This window comes from Anopheles coluzzii, chromosome 3 (assembly GCF_943734685.1).
Source record: "Anopheles coluzzii chromosome 3, AcolN3, whole genome shotgun sequence".
Taxonomy (NCBI): domain Eukaryota; kingdom Metazoa; phylum Arthropoda; class Insecta; order Diptera; family Culicidae; genus Anopheles; species Anopheles coluzzii.
In genome coordinates this window covers 77,909,339-77,929,449 of record NC_064671.1, presented here as the reverse complement: position 1 = coordinate 77,929,449, position 20,111 = coordinate 77,909,339, and the positions used below count along the sequence as shown (strand labels likewise).

Here is a 20,111-nt window from a genome sequence, read left to right as displayed (position 1 = left end):
TTGCCAGTGATGCGATCCAGGGTTGTTGTTATATCGGCTCAGCTGATTAACTGCAAACAAGATATCAGATCTGGTGCATTGAGCTAGGTATATCAGGCACCCTACAGCCTCTTGATAAGGCACCGCAGACATCAATTCCTCTTCTTCTGTTTGTGGCCACATTTCCTTGGTTAGCTTTATGGAAGATTGCATACCAGTAGCAAAAGCTTTGCGGTTTGCAATTCCGTTTTTAAATAATTTACACGAATCCCCAAACAATTTTTAGCTGGTCCCAAATCCTTCATCTGGAACATACCTCTCAATTGCGTATTCAGTTGGAACGAATCGAAATACCATTTTCCGTTTTCCTTCGATCCACACATAGAAAGCACTACACAGAACAAATCGTTTCCCTTCTTGCTGTAGCAATCCTTCACTATATGGCCAAATTTCAAACATTTTCCACATTTCGGTCCCTTGCTGTATTAGACTTTTTAGTTAACTTACCGATATTAATGTGCTTCGTCCTTGCAACAAACTGACGTGGGAGAAACCTCTTGTAAAAGTTTCGTTTGAATGATGTTTCCAATGATGACAATACGGGAGTTTTCAAGGGCCACGATCATTAGGCGATACTGCTCTGATAATCCAGCCAGCAATAGATTTCCGACCCACTCCTCTGAAATCCGGAAACCAATTCCATTCAGTTGATACGCTGTTGACACAATGCGATTAACATAATCCGACATAGAATCGCATGATTCTAGATCTGTCAACAATACGACTCGTCTTGTACGACCAGAGTCTTCGAAAGCCTTTTCTAGTTTTGACCAAACTTCTCTCGCTGTTGTCGCGTTCTTCACGTGAACGTAATTCACTGAAGTATCGACGGATTCGTAGGTTCCATCGTAGTTCTTCTTCGGCTTCACTGCAGCATCCAGAGATCTTCGAGTTCCAGAAACAATTGCACGTCAAACTTCCATGTTACCTCATTTTCTCTTCCGATGAGTCGTTCCATGCCAGGAAGTCTTGATGTTGTAATGCTACTACCTGCAGCGCTTGATGGATCCAGCGGAGTTCGGATTCATCTTAAAACTTCTTCGGAATAATGGCTAAAAGATTCTGCTTCATGGACTGTACGCTTCTGGACCCATAACCCATACGGACTTGTTAGGCCGCAAATACACGACGCGCGTTTCCGCGCCCGCGGAAACGCGTATAACAATCCAGCCATAGAAATGAAATGTCATTCGAACGCGCTACCGCGGAAACGCAGAGATGCTCAGCTGGATATCTCTGCGGAACTGTTATACGCGTTTGAACGCGCCCGCGGAAACGCGCGTCGTGTATTTGCGGCCTTACTTGTTACCCAACTACGGCTTACTATGATTTCAAAAAATTCAAAAAATCCATACATGATCAGCAATTTGGACAGCATTCGTCTAACCACGCCATAATTTCAACAAATCAATGACAGCTTGGTTAATTTTGACATTTCGTCCGAAAAAAAGGTGATCAATGTTGTTGGTAAACAAACTCTCGCATTGTACGCGCGATGGCGGAGAGAATTAGCGAATTAAATAGTATTTGCCGGCTCTGTTTGTGCGAAGACGATAAGGCGCTCTTTCCCGTGTCCAGCATCATCGATCCCTCGCTAACGGATGTAGATATAGAGCGTTTCACCGGGATACAGGTAAGTTTCCGCTTCCCGTTAGATATCACCATTTCCGCTAACCCAATGCGTTTGCTCACTGTTGCAGCTGTTTGGCGAAGAATGTATATCGTACTCGATCTGTGTCGACTGTGGTAATAAGCTGAAAAAGTGCTCTTTATTCCGTGCGGCGTGTTTAAACAATGACACGCTGTTCAAGCAACTGTTTGCGGTGCTGCTCGAAAGCGCCAGGAAGGAAACATTGGGCGGAGAAAATCGCGATAAAAAGGAGGAAGCGGTGGAACAGCACGAGGAAGAAATCGTGGAAGAGTTCGCGCTGGTCGAGGCAAGCGAACGTTTGGAGCAGCTGATCGAGCAAGCGGAAGATGTTGAGATCGAAACGCAAGAGATGTCCGGGGAAGAAGATGAGGAAACCGCCAGCAGTGACGAGATGGAAGACGGCTCGCAGGAAAACGCCGAAAGCGGCGACGAGTCTGGGACGAACAATTTGCTGGATGAAAGCACCGACAGTGTAGAAAATAATCCGCCAGCTCGTACGAGACGGCTGTCCTCGCGGTCAGCCAGAAGCGCTCAAACGAACGACGCAACCCGCTCACGAAGGAAGGCAGACCACCACTATCAGCATTGCGATGCGTGCGGGAAGATGGTTTCGGATCTGAAAAGTCACATGCTCAGCCACACGAAGGAGAAACGGTTCTCCTGCCCGTACTGTGCCGTGACGATGACGTTCAAGTCGAATCTAAACATCCATATCAAGACGGTCCATTTGAAGGAGATTTCGAAATCGTGCGAGCTGTGCGGGCAAGGATTCGTCAATTACAATTCCTACAAGAACCATATGGTGCGTGCCAGCTAAGAAGCTTGAATTTTTTTATCCTTTTAATTGATGGTCGGTACTGTTCTTTTTTCCTTCCAGGCCTCGCAGCACGGAACGGGTGAGTACAGCTGTGAAACGTGTGCGAAAAGGTTTACGCATCTGCGAACGTACAACATGCACGTGCGCCGGCACCATAAAGCCGATGCGACGTACAAGAAAAAGAAGCAACTTTGTGGCACGTGCGGCGCCATGGTTACGCACATAGCGACGCACATGCTCACCCATACGCAGGAGAAGCGGTACGCCTGTCCGCACTGTCCGATCGAAATGGTGGACCGGGGGAATCTGATGCGCCATGTTCGGTCGGTCCATCTGCAGAGTGAGGTGAAGTCGTGCGAAACGTGCGGCATAGGCTTCAAGTATCCCAGCTCGCACAGATCTCACATGGTAGGTAGTGGCGCGGTAGTGTTCGATTAGAAGTATGATTGTCTTAATGATCATTTCCATTTGTCCATTTAGCTCCGAGTGCACGGCATTGGGAAAACGTTCGACTGCCACATGTGTGCCAAAAAGTTCAACCACAACAGTGGGCTTAAATCGCACATTGCCCGTGTGCACAGCAATGAGCGAAAGTTTGAGTGTGAAACGTGTGGGATGCTGTTTAAAGTGAAGTAAGTGTAACTGCGTTTGTTTGCGCTCAAGGTACAACCCTAACGCTCTACCATTTATCTTTGCAGAGTCGCCCTTACGAAGCATCAGCTAGTGCACTCGACGGAGCAACCGTACGCGTGCAATCAATGTCCGAAACGGTTCAAAAGCCGCCATGGACGCAATTCACACCAACTGACCCACAGTGGCATAGTGTTTCCGTGTCCGCACTGTGACAAATCGTACCGGTACAAGGATGTGCTTGGTATTCACATTCGGCAGAACCATCCCGAAGCAAAGGAGGAGAAGTCGATAGCGTGTGAATAAGGAAGTTGGACTAATTTGAAGCTATTTTTTTATACGATGACTCTTACGACTCGTTATTGGTATCGCGTGGACACTGTTAAATGTATCAACTCGATCTTTTATGGAGGCGCCGTTTTTATTTGACTTGCGGTTTCTTGGACATCTAGCCACCTTTATCCCTGATCAAACGTTGGTCGACCACTACTGACGATAGAGAAAACTCGCGAATGAAAGCCTCTTTGTTGATCAATTTCGACAAACGTTTGGACACGGACGTTGGAAAGGGAATTTCTAAAGGTAGGATAGCTGCCCAAGACTTGAAAAGAAAGGCTAAGATGGTGGTTACGTATCGCAATGTAACCTTGAAGGACTATCAAGTATTTTGATAAAAGGCTTTATTTACGCAGGATATGTGGACAATTTTTTAATATTGTGGTTTCTGTATTGTTAATTGCTCATCAGAATACACCTTCTTTTGTATGGAAACGTTAATTTTTCGATTGATGTACGATAAAGAAATGCCTTGAGAAGACTGTGGTAAGCTGGTATCCAAAAATCTGTGGATCTCGTATCTGAGATGTGTTCTTGATTGATTGATCCTTGATTAGTTGGTAGTGATCCTATTCAGGCGTGTGTCAGGTGTAACTCTGGCTCTAACTAAGTCGTGCGTTTAGTTTCGTTGTCTAGAGCATGGGTCTCCAAAATTTTCTGTTCGCGGGCTGCATTGCTTCACAAATAACTTTGTTGAGGGCCATTTTGACGTTACCTTTAGAATGAATGAAACTTCAAATCTTGTTTTGATTAGAAAATACAGACTGAATATGTTATGTTTCTACAGCTTTCTTTTATTGAATTAAAATATTTTTATTGATTAGTAAGTCAAAAAATAAACTATTTATTTTAACCTTTACAAAGTCATCGCGGACCGCATTACAGGCTCTTGACGGCCGCATGCGGCCTGCTGGTCGTAGTTTGGAGACCCCTGGTCTAGAGGCATGAGCAAATATATCTGGAGGCATATTGTTCAGAACAATCAAGCACACACCGGATTTAATACCATCCATTGGTATGACATTGAGAAAATACTAATGTTGGGTACATCTGATTCAGGTTCATGAATCTAAATGAATCTTTCAAATTATTCAATTAATCTTAATCTCGATTCGAAAGATTCATGAATCTCAAACATTCATTAAACTCAAAGATTCACGAGATCTCGAAAGATTCAAGAATCTTTAGGTATGCACGAAATTCAAGGGGTTCATAAATCTCCAAGGATTTAGCTGCATAGGTTGAGTTTCTTCTTCTTCTTGGCGTAACAACCTACGTAATCATAATCATGCCAGCCTACCTAAGCTATACAGGTTTTCGAGACTTCTTGGAAAGTACTACGCAGCCGTATGTTTTCTACAAGGAGACGGTCCATGCGAGGCTTGAACCCACGACGTGCATGTTGTTAAACAGTGCGAGTTAATCAATGGATCATGGGTTCGTACAAATTCTATATAACCATACATGTCCATAGGTTCATGTATCCCTGGAGATTTATGAATCCTAATGTATACATGAATCTTGTAGATTAATGAATCTTTCGAGGTTCACGATTTCTTGGAGATTCTTTGGAGATTAATGAATCTTTAGAGATTAGATTCGAGATTCGAATCACTCATGGCTAAAGTGAATCTGTGTGAATTTAACACTGTACTGTTCCTATACGTGTCATGTACGGTCATGAATCCTTGGCCAGTACAATAGAGGATGCCAACACGGTGTTTTTGTTGATGTTATAGCATGTGTTTGTTTAACGAACTGGACATATTGGTGTAGCTGCCAGCTTCATATTCTACCAGGATTTGCTAGGATGATTCCATGGAACTATCGAATGAACGGAAATCCTGAAAAAACGAATGACAATCTGGTCGTGGTGGAATTATTACAGAATTATAGAATTATTAATGTAAGCATTGAATGAATTAGGTTTTAATTCTTTCTGATTAGAAAAAAAGGGTCTAAATACTATTTGAGCAAATTTGGTGTAAATGTACCCTATTCCTTATAAAGAAACTGTACAAAGCAAGAACGGATTGAGCTAATTATAATAGGATTCGCTGTATCGACATAAACTCACCATAGTTGTCTCGTTCCATAAGATCGTTCATCTATGGGGCAAAATTTATTGCACCCGTGAACAATCGTTCACACTAAACCAATCTCACCCGAAGTGAAGTGAATTACCCTTTTGCTACTAAAGCCAACCAGCCAGCATCATCCATTGGAAACCCGCTGCATTTAAATTAGTAATCACGATACGCACACCGGGCACAGTGGGATGTTCTCATCGCTGCTGCCCAGCATGAAGCGCAGCCCCGCATCGTTTCGCACGCCCGATGGACGGGGAAACATCTTAAACAGCGCGTTTAACAATTTAATCAAACGGCCTCGTGAACGATCACACCGTCCATCGTCAGGACTCTGGCGCACACAGCTTCATCGAGCAGCATCAGTGTCATCAAATAAAATCTCATCCGAAAGAACACGCACCGAAATCGTTTGGTGCAAATCGTTCGGTGCACTCAGTAACTGAGCCGTGTGGTGCGCGCGTGATGGCCCATTAAAATCAATCAAAATGAAAGATCGCATATAACGCAGTAAATTTTGCAATTTTATGGCAAAACACGAATGTGCGGACCGGCACTGGATGCATCCCCCAGTTTGGCCGTTCGGAATAGGGGAAGTGAAAAACTGCCCTTGCGAGCGCGGAAAGAACAGATTTGCATCCCCATTTATTGACCGTTAATGTCGGTCGAAGGTGCCACACGGATCGAGGCAGCAAGCTCCCACTGCCGATGGTGTCAAATTTTGATGATCCCAGACAGATCTCCAGCCCGGTCGGGGAAGGAAGGGAACCATGCATGATTGTATCTTGGCGGTGGTGGTGCAAGAACAAGCGAAAACAAGACATCTCTCCCATTGGGAGCCTTTGGGGGTACAACAGGGCAAAACAAAACACCAACTAATTACGGCGATCGTGCAGTCTTAAAATCGTCACTCTGGCGGTGGGTATCTGATCTGGTGCATCGTTTGGAGGGAAAGAAAAAGGTACATGATTCCTGATTGAAGCATCAGCAGGTTTGATTATATTCTCGCTTTTCTCAAACCGATGCTGTCGTTTCGTTTAGCTCGGGATTTTTTGTTGTTTTGGGCAAGAAGAAGAAGGTGCACTGTAAACGTGTTCGCCCATAACAGGAGTTCCAGGCCGTTAAAAGTTGGCCGCAATCAAGCTTACGGTTGATTATTCCTGAACTCTGTAAAAATGTACAAGCAGCGCGGAGATATGAGCCTTAAGTTCAATAATTCTTTCAGCAAATTCTGCTCTTTCAGGCAGCTTTCAGAGTGGTAATCAATTTGCGCCAGTCAGCGATTCAGGCTGAACCATGCTAAACGATCAGTTTGGGATGTTTGGGTCGACCATAGTCAAATCTTTTTAAAGCTCACCCACGCAAGATGACCACGATGAGAGAGAACAGTGTCGTAAGTTACAGCTCATTAGCTACTTCAAAAACGGGATTCAGCTTCCGAGGATAGATGCTTAACGGATGGTTTTTAGAGATATTGGAGGAATAGCCTAAAAAACCTGAAATCAGTCTGGTTTCGAGCATTGCACAAGTTTTTTGTTGGAACCTGAAGCTCGTACTACCAGGGTAAGGGGGCCTTCGCGAAACATGAGCAAAGCATAGAAATATAATTAGGATATCAACCATGAGGAAGGGGGCCAAACATAAATAACGTAACGCATCAAAAGACATTGTGCTATTCGCTATCCTCTTTCCCAATTCTCTTACCATCTGTAATTATTTAAAAATTAAAGTATTTAATTGAAGGTTGGCTTCATATATGTATTACATGATCATCTATCTCTTGTTCTTCTTGGGCACAACAATCGTTGTCGGTCAAGGTTTACCCGTATCACAAATTGATATGGATCAACTATCACAAGCGCTAATCATCTTCAATTTTCAAACTGAAGTACTTACCAAATAGTAAATCACGTTTGAAATGCAAAAACAAATGACATATTGTATTACCCTTTCTTTCGCTCCATTCCATTCGCTTCTTTTTTGTATTTTAGTATGGAAGAAATTAATTATGAGTAATTAAAACTTTGAAGCCCTTTTGTCATCTAAAATCCAGTTGTGTACAGCATAGTGCTTGTTAAAACAATATTATAGTTGAAAGAGTATTTTTGCCTTTAATTGACTGCAAACGCACTCTTGTCCGGAGTTTATCGGCACAGGGTAGTGCAGAAATTTTCTGATATCTCCCGACGGTGGTAGAAGTCAAAACCTTATATGGATTTTCAACGGTTCTCATAATTTTGGGACACTTTCTTGACTCTTGCTTACGGCACCCTTTTAGGTTAAGCTCTTTTGGATTCCTATAGTATTTTCAAATGAACCTTAAGGTTCACTGCCCGCAAGAAAAAGTCAAGAAAGTGTCTCAAAAATTAAGATCCTAAAAGGCACCCCTAAAAGACATAGATTCCTAAAAGGCTATATCTTCAGCATCGGCTATATCTTCATCGGTAGGCTTCCGACAATTCTGATGTTCATAAAATCTATACTGTTATTCATTCGATAGAATTCTATAAAATTCACTAACTGCAGCATCTTCTATTTCGTGTTGCAGCATCTTATCTTTCTCTCTCTTTCTCTCTCTCTCTTTCTCTCTCTCTCTCTCACACACACACACACACACATACACACATGAGTGTTACGTAATTTATGGATGCTCTCAAAGAGGATAGTGACCGAGACTGAGGTGGATGCAACCTCTTCTGAAACCTCATCCGATACCAAACTTCTTTCCATCGTCAATTAACACGTCATGAGCTTCGTGAGCAGCTTAATTCTGCACTTCTTGCACACAAATGGCGGCCCATTTTGTCGGCGGGGGTTCACTTTAGCAAACCGAGCATTCGCTGTAAAGGATGATATTACTAAATCATCACTAAGTACGTGAATGTGGGGCATGAAGTAGGGTCTTAATCTTATTGCCAGTTCCTTCTTGCGACGCACGACCCAAGCTCACGTAGCACACACACACACACAGTGCTCCCGGAATTTGCTAAGCTTTCAAACAAGACTCAACAAAAACCAACAAACCAACCAACCACTGCAGCAAGCGCCTCAACGGACGCCATGCTGTGCGCATCTTGCTTCCGGGAGTATCCTGCACGGTCTTCGGCAGCTTCTTCAAGATGCATACATCGAGCACGAGAAGTTTTGCACGCGAAAGCTGCAGGAATTCTTTATTTTGTGTGGAAAAGATTATACGTTTTTTTGTATGCGTTGGGTTTTTTTCACAGTCTCATGACCGGTCTGGCCGTTCTTGTTGCGCTTTTAACACCCGGGTGCGCATCCCGTGTGATGATGATGATGATGATGTGCAGTTGCAATACATGTTTGCAATATGTATCGTGTGCAGATCGCGATTTTCCGTTCCCATTCTTTGCGCCCTCCCATATTATTCTCTTTTTTTTGTAGCGTTGCGCGCGCAGTAATCGTACTCTCATAAATCTAGATAAAAAATGACATTACACGACACAAGCTTACTGGGCGCACCGTACACGGGGAGGGCATTAAGGCGCACGCGTATAATGGAAACGCAGGCGAACGGAATCACGATCGATTTCTGGTGGATTCCTGCGGGACAGATCAACACACTGTCGGCACACACTAATTTTAACACCTTCGGGAAAGGTCGGGCCCCCTTCTGAGTTGGGGACAATTCCCCTTACACCTGGCGTCCAAGAAGTTCGACGATCGTTAGAGAATCAGACGAGAGAGATATATAGAAAGAGAGGTGGGATGTAGCCACCAGACTCATCCAGTCACTCCCGTCTTCGGGCTGTGCCAGTGGGCCCTTGATGGTGGGAAATAAATAATGTTTTATGAATTAATGGAAACGTAACGATAGCGCATGCTGCTGTTGCCCTTCCCAACGAAGGAGCACACGATAGGGAAGGCGAGACTGAGCGAAAGAGACAGAGTGTGGCTGAGCAGTGATTATTGAGATGTTTTCTGAGCGATAAGACGCCGCTCTAGTGCCCGTTGTCTCGTTCGATCAGACGGTGGGGGCTTCCAAAGGGTGCTGGAAGCTGGTGACAAGCGTGAATAAATTACATGTCCTTTGTGGATAAATTATGCTCATTACAAGCGCGTGTGAGTGTGTGAGCTGATTTAACACCTCACCTGTTCTCGGTGTTTATCTTGTGAATCTTCACTTCTTTGCACGGTTGTCATCTCGGAGCTCGTTTAGCAACTGATTTAGTGACACGAGGAGCAAATGGATTGGCTTGCTATAGAGTGCACTACGCACTACCTGTTGGCCTGACGAGGTGGAAGAGTATGTAAGGGGGATTTTATCATCTTTTTTTAATAATTGACGTATGTTAACAAAACAATGGCTATTTGCTAATTTGGCTGAATCAACAGATTTTGGGCGAGAAGGATGAGCTTTTACTTTCGATCTTTCGCTACTGTCTCTAGATTTTTTTTGGGCGTTATCACCTGTGAAGTCCATTTTTGGAGTACAAATAGTTTTTAGTCATGGGTTCAAAAATGGTTTGATATCTACAGCGTTTAGATCAAATCCAACCTGTACAGGTAGTTATGATTTTGGATTTGATGGTCTAATTATTACAAATCTTGAAGACGATTTATCTTGAAAAGGGTATTGTGTGGAATCTTTCTATCAGAATGCAGTTTTGAGGATACACAAAATTCAAATATCAGAGATCTGCTTGTAGGTAATGCTTTTCCCTTCTTCTTCTATTTGGCGTAAACGTCCTTTGCGGACATACCGGGCCTATACAGGGGCTTTCAAGACTTTATTCAATACCACCGTAGCCGGATAGTCAAGTCCTTGCTACGGGGGACGGTCCATTCCGGGCTTGAACCCATTACGGGCGTGTTATTGGGTCGTTCGAGTTGACGAATGTACCACGGGACGCTTTTCCCTTACATAGGTTTATTCTCTAATTGGTTGATAGGGAGATCATTTGTATACAAAAATTCAAATTGGGGTTCAATTTCTCGAAGCCATTTCTCGAATCAAATCGAATCGAGTTCAGAATAGAATAAGCCTGTAATGCTTTTACCAAACTCCCTTTGTCTAATTTTGATATCTACTAGCATGCACAAAGCTTCCTTGGCATTGTAGTTAACGTAATAACATGAATCTGATGGGTTAAATGTACGGATCAAACGTTAGATGATAAGGCTGCCAGAATACAAGCCTTGCTTCAATGGATGCATCAAAACAATGCTGAAAACAAGTAAGGCGATAACATCGTATGTAAGTTCAAAGGGTTTGGCAGCGCTCATGGGCTTCACATCAAAATGAGTGACAGAATGAATGATTTGCGTGGAATATGAAGACGAAATGATAAAAAGGATTAATCATAGCAATGCCAAATATTCCCTTAGTAAGACATGCAAAAAGCTCAAATACACATCGGTGAAATGACCAAAAACTAAAATTTCTATTCGCAGACAAAGAATCAGAAAGAAGGTAGTCGCTCCATCCTAACTAAACTGGCAGTTTTTAGGCTCAGGATACATTAATATGGATCTCTTGTAATTTAATCTTAACCAAACTCGCAAGATTTAGGCTTAGGATACATTAATATGGTTCTATTCTTTGTTTTCAAAGTGCCAGATCCAGCAAAGTCTATAACTATTTCATCAAACATGAGTTGAATGGTAGCTTCCAGTGAATTTACATCGTGGGACGAGTAAGTCGATTTATTGCTTGATCTGTATTACTTTTTAAAACCTACAGCCCGTTTGGCAGAGCTGCTGTTGTTAACACTGTTGCCGTTTCATTCTTTCAGTAGTAATCTAGATGACTTGATGTGTTACAGGGGTTTCCAGGCGTTCTCATAGTTGTTGAACACTTCCTTGACTTTTTCTGTTTGGAATTGAACTTCATATGTTTGAATTTGGACTCTATGGCTCCTTTTTTGGACAGGCTTCTTGAAAATTCCTATTAGATTTGTCCAACAAGGCTGCTATAGAGTCCAATTCCCATTACATTAAATTCATTTCACGTACAAAAGAGTAAAAAAAGTGTCCTACAGCTATGAGAACTCCTGGAAAACCCTGTAAATCACTCACCATATATTTTGTATCAAAACGCTCCACGTTGTAAATATTCGACTCACTTGTGAACTAGATAATCATGACAACTATATCATCCTATAAGCAGGATCCAGTAACCAAGCTTGCTGCATCGGTGTGACTAACGCTAGTTTATTTGCTTACAGTTCCAACAGTTCATCCATAATAGATACACTCTCGACTCCTCGCACCCCGGGTCTAATCAACGGCAGCTAATTTATGTTCCACCATGTTCGGTGCTCCAGTCCGGCTCGAGTCTATTTGCCGGCTTTTCGGTTAAAGCGTCTGTGATTAAGAAGTTAGAAGAAATTTATAGACTCTCGCGACGCATCATGCGCAACGTGTCGGCACGTTTTTTCCTTGGTTTGGTTCCGAAAAAAGAAACAGCTTCTAATCCAAGCTTAGGCAGCTCGGTAAACGATCTCAACGAAAAAAAAAAAAAGTTAGAAAAGAACAGATGGACAAGCAGCGCACCACAAAAGCTCTGTGTAGTGGAAATTTATCGCCGAACGAACAGCCATTAATGGTCACCGGTTGATTATCTGTGCCCATTAATAAATTAAAGAAACTTCTCGCGTTTTCCTCTCTATTTGGGTCTTCAACATTTCCATGCTGGTAAACAACAACACTTTCAACTGTGCGTTTGACTGGCCGCATCGCTGTGATCGGCACGATGATGGGAAGAAAGCTATCTTCCAAACAGCAACAGTGACGCTGAAGCTGATGTAGCCGCCAGTCAGGACGATCAGGATAAATCATCTATTTTTACGCGCTCATTACGCGCCGGTTGGCACAAGTCTAGGGTGAAAGTCATCCGGGCTAATCTCAGCGGTAAACCAATCATCATCATTATCTTACCCGGCAGCAGCAGCAGCAGCAGCAGAAACATCGGTGGCACCAGCAATAGCAGCAGCAGCAATTTGATCGGCAACATTTTGTCGCCTCCTATCAGATGTCATCCGTACCGAGCTGGAAGCGTGAAAATTGCTCCAAAATCACACTAATCCGATCCCAATCGCGACCGGATTATCAGGATGATCTTTTCCGTCCAGGCCGCCGGTAGGGTATGCGATTAAAAAAAAAGAAACATGGCGACCACTCATTCCGCAAATCAGTCCAGTCTGGACGGTCGTCGGCAAAACCGTACGGAATTTGAACCGGCTAACGTACGCTAACGGGCGAATTATGCAAATTATGCACTGCTCGTCACTGCGCGATCGCTGCTGTCTGTCTGTATGTGAGTGTGTGTGTGTGTGTGCAACTGGAGTAAAAGAAAAAAAAACAAAGCTATGCAAAAAAAAACGACCCGAACAACCGAACGCGATCTCGTTTGTCGCATCCGCGAAATTGTTGTCCGAGTGAAGGAGTCAAGAAGCAAACGGGAAAAACACAACGCGCTGCAGCAAAACATTAGGCAGGAAATTTATTCCTAAATTAGGGGACATTTGTTTGTGGCCGATTTGCGTTCACTTTTGCTGGCTGACTGTTTTTTTGTTTCTCTCTCCTCCGTTCCCCCGGGTATCAGGTGCGGTAATGTGTGTCGCCCGTCGGATCATTCGTATCGGGATCGCGATTCGGATGCGTGATGATCCGCTTCCGCCGTGCACCATCGTACGGCAATCACGGCGCGTGGTGGTAATGGGGAATCGCGTGAAAATGAGTTTTAAAAAGCCGGCAATCGACCATCCACAGCTCGTTGACACTTCATCCTGGTGCGGGTTAGGTTCGGGCGGGCCGAATCGCATTTTTGTTGGGTTTGGATGTTTTCGGTTTTGTTTTTGAGAACAGTATGCGATGAGCTAGAGATGTGTGTAGACACTAGGAACGAGATAAACTACCGTAATTTTAGTAACGAATGCTCAAGTAAGTACCTGAGTTTGTGAATGTTTGAAGATTGTAGCTTGAGATGACTTCGATTCATAGCGATAAATTCACTGATAATAAAATGAATGCTTCTCGGTGCAGATTATTTCGAAAAAAGCTGAACTGAATAACAGTTAGTAATAATCTAGATGATTTTAAAGGGTGGATATTTTATTTAAGTTATTTTTGGAGATTTCGGCAAGAAGAATAATAGCACAAAGAGTTTATGGGAACATAGTAGGAACACTACTTTTTATAAAATTTCTTGTTCTATAAATTGTAATACTACACACCTCATATTTAAACTTTTCTTCTGGCTATGAGATTTGTGAACAGTCTCTTGAACCACGGTTTTGGAATACTGTCTCCAAATCGTCGATGAAGAAACTTGGCAGAGGCGGATTAACACATGTGGAGATCCTAAACGGTCCTCTACAGATGTAAGTCTATCAGAAGTGTAGAGCGAGAAGTTGTATGAGGAATATTGGACAATATGAAGCTGAAATTGAATGATTATAGTTATCAGTCATTGGTATTCGTTTTTATGCTGCACAGGCGGTACTTCATGTGCTTATGAAGTAACCTAAGTTAGGAAAACAATGTCTCAATCTTAATGAAATGACCATGCGCCATAAGTATTTCTTCGAAAGGCGCAAAGTTAGCACATATCTGATGAATTGTATGAGAAAAATCTAGAGTCCGAGCTATGGTAGTTTCTATTGTATGTCCATTGTTCACAAAACATATTGCATCAATGTTAAGAATACATACCAAAGTTTAAACTGAGCATTGTTTGCATAATGTGTTGGATACTTTATGCCTGTTAATCTAGCGGTAAGCGAGCCTTCACAGGTAAAGTTCCAATCGCCTAACCGAAGTTGTGCATTGTGCTTTAATCTTAAAGTAGTCGAGCAGTCGAACACAGGCCTCTTCAATCCACTTGTATATTTCATAATTTCTGACTGATTAGTCGATTACAGGATAATCGGCCTTATGTATGAGATACATTTTATTATGTTCATATAATATGTTAACTCTTCATCTTCTTCTTCTGTTTGGCGTAACGTCCTACGCGGCCATGCCGGTCTATTCAGGCTTTAGAGACTTAATTCATTACCGCGCAGCCGGATAGTCAACCCCTGCTACGGGGGCATATTTGAATATTTGAACTCATGATGAGCAAGTTCGACATCTGTAGCAAATGTCTATACAAACCTTGCTATACAAATCATCATCATCTTCTTCTTCTTCTTCTTCTTTGGCTCAACAACCGATGTCGGTCAAGGCCTGCCTGTACCCACTTGTGGGCTTGGCTTTCAGTGACTAATTGATTCTCCCCATAGCAGGATAGTCAGTCCTACGTATGGCGGCGCGGTCACTTTGGGGATTGAACCCATGACGGGCATGTTCTTAAGTCGCACGAGTTGACGACTGTACTACGAGACCGGCTTAGGACAAATCATCTAGCCCATCGATTTTATAAAGCAATTATTTGCTGCACCAAGAAACTTCCTCCAAACCACTAGCTATGCTCTTAAAACCATTAGATTAATGTTCCGACAAAAAGGAGCATTAACTGATATTTTCAATCACTTGCCACTCCGCACTACTGTCCACACGATTTATCAACCGCGAAACGCGATTGATCCCTTGTTTCCTAGCGCCAACCGTCTGATTGAGCCATCGGCACCAGCGAGCCGACCAATTTCAGCTTCACCCGAAGGTGTCTTATCAGCTGGCTGGAAACGGTGCCCATTATCAACGGGGTACACCGACTGGCCGGGGATCCGGACGGGTGGACGCACTAACGATGATGGCTCTATTTCCATCGCAGCGCGCCCGAAGCGAATGGGGCAGACACAAGTAACACACCGTGTCACACGACATGCAGATTCGGGCGTTATCGAAAAGACCTTTTAGGCAACCGATCGCGCCTCGAAATACATTCCGATCGGTGGCGGGCAAGATCGATCGGAAGGATTTGGGCGGGCGGGGAGTCATCGCCTACGCTTTCATCGGCGCGCCCATCGGAACGCTGGCCGGCCCGCGGACAAGCTGTGGACACGATTTGTGAGCTCGTTTTGGAAAACGGTCTATGAGCATTGACCGGCTGCTGCCGCTGCTTGAGCTGCTAGAAGGGAAGGAAGCTGCTCTCGTCGAGAGAGGAGTAAGAGAGAGGTGGAAAGGGGATTACGAGTTGAGAGTGTGAATATGCATGAGAAATCTCGTAATTTATGACACATTAAATGTCACCGGGATTGTGTTGGATGTTTGTTATTATTGGCTGGACAGAAAGAAGGCAAGAATGAGACACACAAAAAAACACGACCGGTCGAGATGAGGGGAACGACAAAAAAAGAAAAGAGGCACGTTATCAATTTAATTAGGCGGCTTTGGGTGCCTTTGGATCGGTCCCGGTTGAGCACACGGGCACAGAAAACACACAATGGCAGGCGGAAGATAAAACAAACACAAAATTAGAAGCAACACAACCAGCACGGACGGGGTGCGGGTGTCACGTGGTGCGGAATCGGTGAGGAATTATGGGCTGCCCGATTATGGGAGCTCGAAGGGGTACCCGAAAACAACACCGAATCCCGTGATCCGCTCGGCTAATGCTTATCTATTGAGTAAACTTTAGGATACCGGAGGATTGATCTACAAATTATGACCTCGTGGCCGTCGCCACATCACACATCAGAGAGAAGGAAGAGTTGGTTATGCGTTGCGTGTACGGGAGAACTTCTCTTATCGTCGATATTAGCTGCTTTATCGAGTGAGTGAGTCGATGTGAGTGAGTGAATGATTTTAGCTTCGGGTGTATCAATATCCTTTCTTATATCCGGGGCATATGATTTTTATTCTGCAAGTAGCCGAAACGAAGTTCATCTGATGTAATATTTTAAGTTCGCTCTAAGAAGAGTTAAACGTTCGTGTTTGAGTTCCCCTTATTTTGCTGGCATGGAAAACCTCGCAATAGTAACAAAAATTGGTGATATTAATTTTAGTAGCAGAAATTGAAGTCTGAAATCATGCAAGAATCCTCAAAATGTATGCATAAAACAATAGGAGAAGACTTTCAAACGGACTTATCTCAGGCCCGGTTTTTCTGGAATTATCGATATCAGAGTTTAACCTTTTCTATTGACTGTATGATACTACTGACGACTTTTGACTATGTTACTGTTAGCTTTCTATAGTTTTGAATTGAAGTAGAGTCTCCCAAAAATTCTATTAATATAATTTTAAATTTTATTATATATTGAGGATACACTGGTCCTTCATTTTACAGATGTACGTGTCCTCTTTTATACTACACCATCCTTTTAGGCCACATGAGTAGGGTGAGTTAGTGAATTATAATGAAACAAGTTTATTTAGAATTCCTACGTACCAGACGTATGAAAAACTTTGTTATCTGGTCTCCAAAGGAGTTAGAAGAACATAAAGAAAGACTTAAAACCAAAAAGCAATGATGTTTACATTAGGCGTGTAAGTCAAGTAAGTTAACCAAACGTTTGATAAAATCACATCTTCCCAAATGTCTTGATAATCTTTGCCATACATTTTGCACTCATTGGGTAACAGCCTTAATGCTCTGTTTTCTATCATGGCTGACCTGAACTATAGGTAATACTGAACTATCTCCTATACAACTGAGCTTTGAAATCGACATCCAGTTGCCATCAAAGAGGTCAGGGCAAGTAGCATCGCAATAGCATGTGATTCGTATCATTCAAGGCTCTACCCCTGTAGAATAAGTGTCTAAACATGACAATATTCCACATTTATTTTTTTCAGCTATGATCAATTCGTTCTTGACTAGATATGGCTGAGCCTTGCAGATCTCAAGATGTGTGCATTGATAAGCGATAATGCGATATAACCAAAAGTCATAAGCGGAGAATAGAGCCTAAACCGCAAGGAAATGGTCAAAATATTGCATACATTGTTAAACTGATCAAACGGATAAAAATCAGCAGCTGGAAATGAGCAGCAATGAGGAAATAATAGTACATCAATCGCGCCACGTGCACATATCCATGTTAAAGAAGGAAGAGAAACGGGCAACAAAAAGCTTGACTCAAACTCGACGCTCGAAGAAAGCAGAAATGATTATTTAGGGGAGTGAAAAAGAAAAATCCTCACACCGAACAAAACAGAAATACAAAAAAGAGAACCAAAAGTCACAGAATCACGGCCACAAAGCGGAACAAACGCGCCGCAACTAATCGATATGAAGGTGTGTTGAAAAATATTTTCCCTGATTTCGATTGGATATGATTACACAGATTTAGTTGAAATGTTGCCAACTCATCCTGACCATCCTGGCAGGAGGTTAATGCCAAAAATATAACGAAACCGAGAAGAAGGAGGTGGTAGACCTCGGGCCGTCGTCCACCGGGGGGGGCCTGCACAATAATGGGCTGTTGCTGTGGGTGATTGTGTGTGAGCGCGCGCACGAGCGTAGGCAGCCCACGGGAGTGCGTAGGAGTGTGTCGACGGACACGGATTGGATCCGGGAGCATTTTCGGTTTCGGTAGCCTGTTTTTTTTGTTGGTTGAGGCAGAATTTCGCGCAACAGTCGTGGAATGTTGATTGTTATGGTTGTGCGTGCGTCGATGGGTGCAAGCGCAAATCGTCGAGTCCGTTAAGGCACGGGTGAATGTCGGTTTTGTAGCTCGATTATGCAGAGTGAGAGTGCTTGCGAGCTAGGCATTGGAGGTAGACGAATTGGGATTTGTGGACTGGAATATAGGGAACATTGAGATGTTATAACAAAAGTATCTAGATATTGAAATTGCTTTTGAAGATGTGATTGTTTGCAGTCTCATGCCTTCAAAGCAAGTGTCGATCAGCATTATAACGGATCACTGGCAATCGAGCTCGTGCACATCATATCTCTTCAATTTTTTAAGCTACTCACATAGCAGAACATGGCCTTTGGCATCGATAATTTCGAACTCTTTGGTCAACAGAAAGGCAGCTTCATTCTTCAAGCCATCAAACGTCACAGTCGCATTCCAACTCAACGTACATGCATTATGCACCAACAGCTGATACACGATATCTCCAATGTCCCGTGAGTGTGTGTGTGTGTGGTGGAACAATTGTTTGCCCCCCCCACTGCAGTCTGCACAGTGTGGGCCGGTTTCATAAATCAAACCAGGCGTCAGATTTTCACCAAAACCTCGAATGAAAAGGGTGTTAAAAACGTTAAGCACTAACGGTCGAGCAAATTTCTCATCATCCCGTATGCCAATGCCAATGGAAGGCAATGGCAAACATAATCGATACACGGCAACCAAGGTGGAAGTGGAGCCCGCAGGATCTCGCGGTTTGAAATTTGAGCTTCACCTCCGGCTCGCTTCTTCCCCTGTGCCACCAGCAGCAACCAACAGCACTCATCCGTCCGATTTAAAGGGCCTTTGGTGGGCTTCATTGCCCAAAAATATCTGCCTCTTTTCCCCATACTTGCCCTTGTTGCGTTACGCTTCCTCGGGTGTGCGATTCGGTTCCCTCAGGTGTGCGTTCCGTCTGTCAGATGGAGGGTCGCCTCCCTCAAAAGTGCCAAAATTAGCGAACGTTGCGCAAGCACATGTTAATGCTGACATTAATTAATCACCGTCGCATAACGTGTGTTTGTGGGTTTTTTTTAGACTCTTTTGGAGAAAAATTGAACTCAGGGACATCACAGGTGAGCAACGTAATGTGTCCTGTGTGGGGAGTATGGTACTCGGGGCCTTGAGTTATTGAATATTCTCGGATCGTATGAGAGAGAATATATTCGACGCAAGCTAACACGCTCTTACTCACTGTATGCAAAGGATTGTTTTTTTGTTGGGTTGTGATTTTGATGTGTGTTGGGAAGGGATTGGTTCCAATTTCCAGGGAATCGTTTCAAGTTCAAGATCATATGTAGTCAAATGAGGTTTTTTTGGTAGACAAGAGGTAACCCAATGAATTGGAATAGGTCGTCATGCTCATTGAATGTGTTGATTGTCACAGGTCATGATGAGTTTGTTTTCAATAATTCATAAACCGTTCAATGTTACAAGATATGGGCATGAATTGTGACGTTCTGTATGGGTATTTCATGTGAGAAATGTAACAAAATATAACGAGATTCAAAGTTAAACGAAGGATTGAAGGATTGAAGAAACATTTGATTTTAAAATACAATACCTGGGAGGGTTAAGATAACCGCAAACTGAGCGGCTTTGTGAGATCTCTAGATTGGAAGCAGGTTCTTAGCTTGCTTAAGTCCCCAAGGAAAACATGTCACAAGTAAATGTTCCTATTTATTCCTGTTTCTATTCCGCGTCTTGCGATCTATTGGTTGCTTGAGATCTTCATTCGTGTGTATGTGCCACTTATTCAATAAAATATAAAACATAATTCATATTAGAGTTGTCCCCGATTTGTTAGTCGAGAATCGTATCAGGTATCATGATTAAATTTTGCGATTTTGAAAAGAGTCGTAAATGCATCACGTTTTAAAACACAATTTTAAACAGTATCTAGGCATTAGCTGTAAAATGAGTGTATTGTGCATTAGCTAATCTGGGCTGCAAAATTTAGTGATAGATTAAATATGAGAATCCCAAGAATTAGAACTAATATAAAAGATAATAAAAAATGGTTA

The 20,111-nt window shown here is 43.0% G+C and overlaps 1 protein-coding gene across 1 annotated transcript; it reads left to right on the top strand.

The window, feature by feature from the left end:
- Positions 1–1,488: 1,488 nt before the first annotated feature.
- Positions 1,489–4,257, top strand: LOC120959106 (zinc finger protein 160-like). Its single transcript, XM_040382275.2, has 5 exons — positions 1,489–1,672; positions 1,740–2,492; positions 2,568–2,915; positions 2,988–3,139; positions 3,206–4,257. Exons 1-5 carry the CDS (start codon positions 1,535–1,537, stop codon positions 3,441–3,443), a joined length of 1,629 nt encoding a protein of 542 aa, XP_040238209.2. The 5' UTR covers positions 1,489–1,534; the 3' UTR covers positions 3,444–4,257.
- Positions 4,258–20,111: the final 15,854 nt, after the last annotated feature.

Coding starts and splice junctions, on each gene's coding strand:
- LOC120959106 (XM_040382275.2), top strand. CDS start 1,535: ATGGCGGAGAGAATTAGCGAATTAAATAGTATTTGCCGGCTCTGTTTG. Junction 1,673..1,739: donor AGCGTTTCACCGGGATACAG/GTAAGTTTCCGC, acceptor TCACTGTTGCAG/CTGTTTGGCGAAGAATGTAT. Junction 3,140..3,205: donor GGGATGCTGTTTAAAGTGAA/GTAAGTGTAACT, acceptor TTATCTTTGCAG/AGTCGCCCTTACGAAGCATC.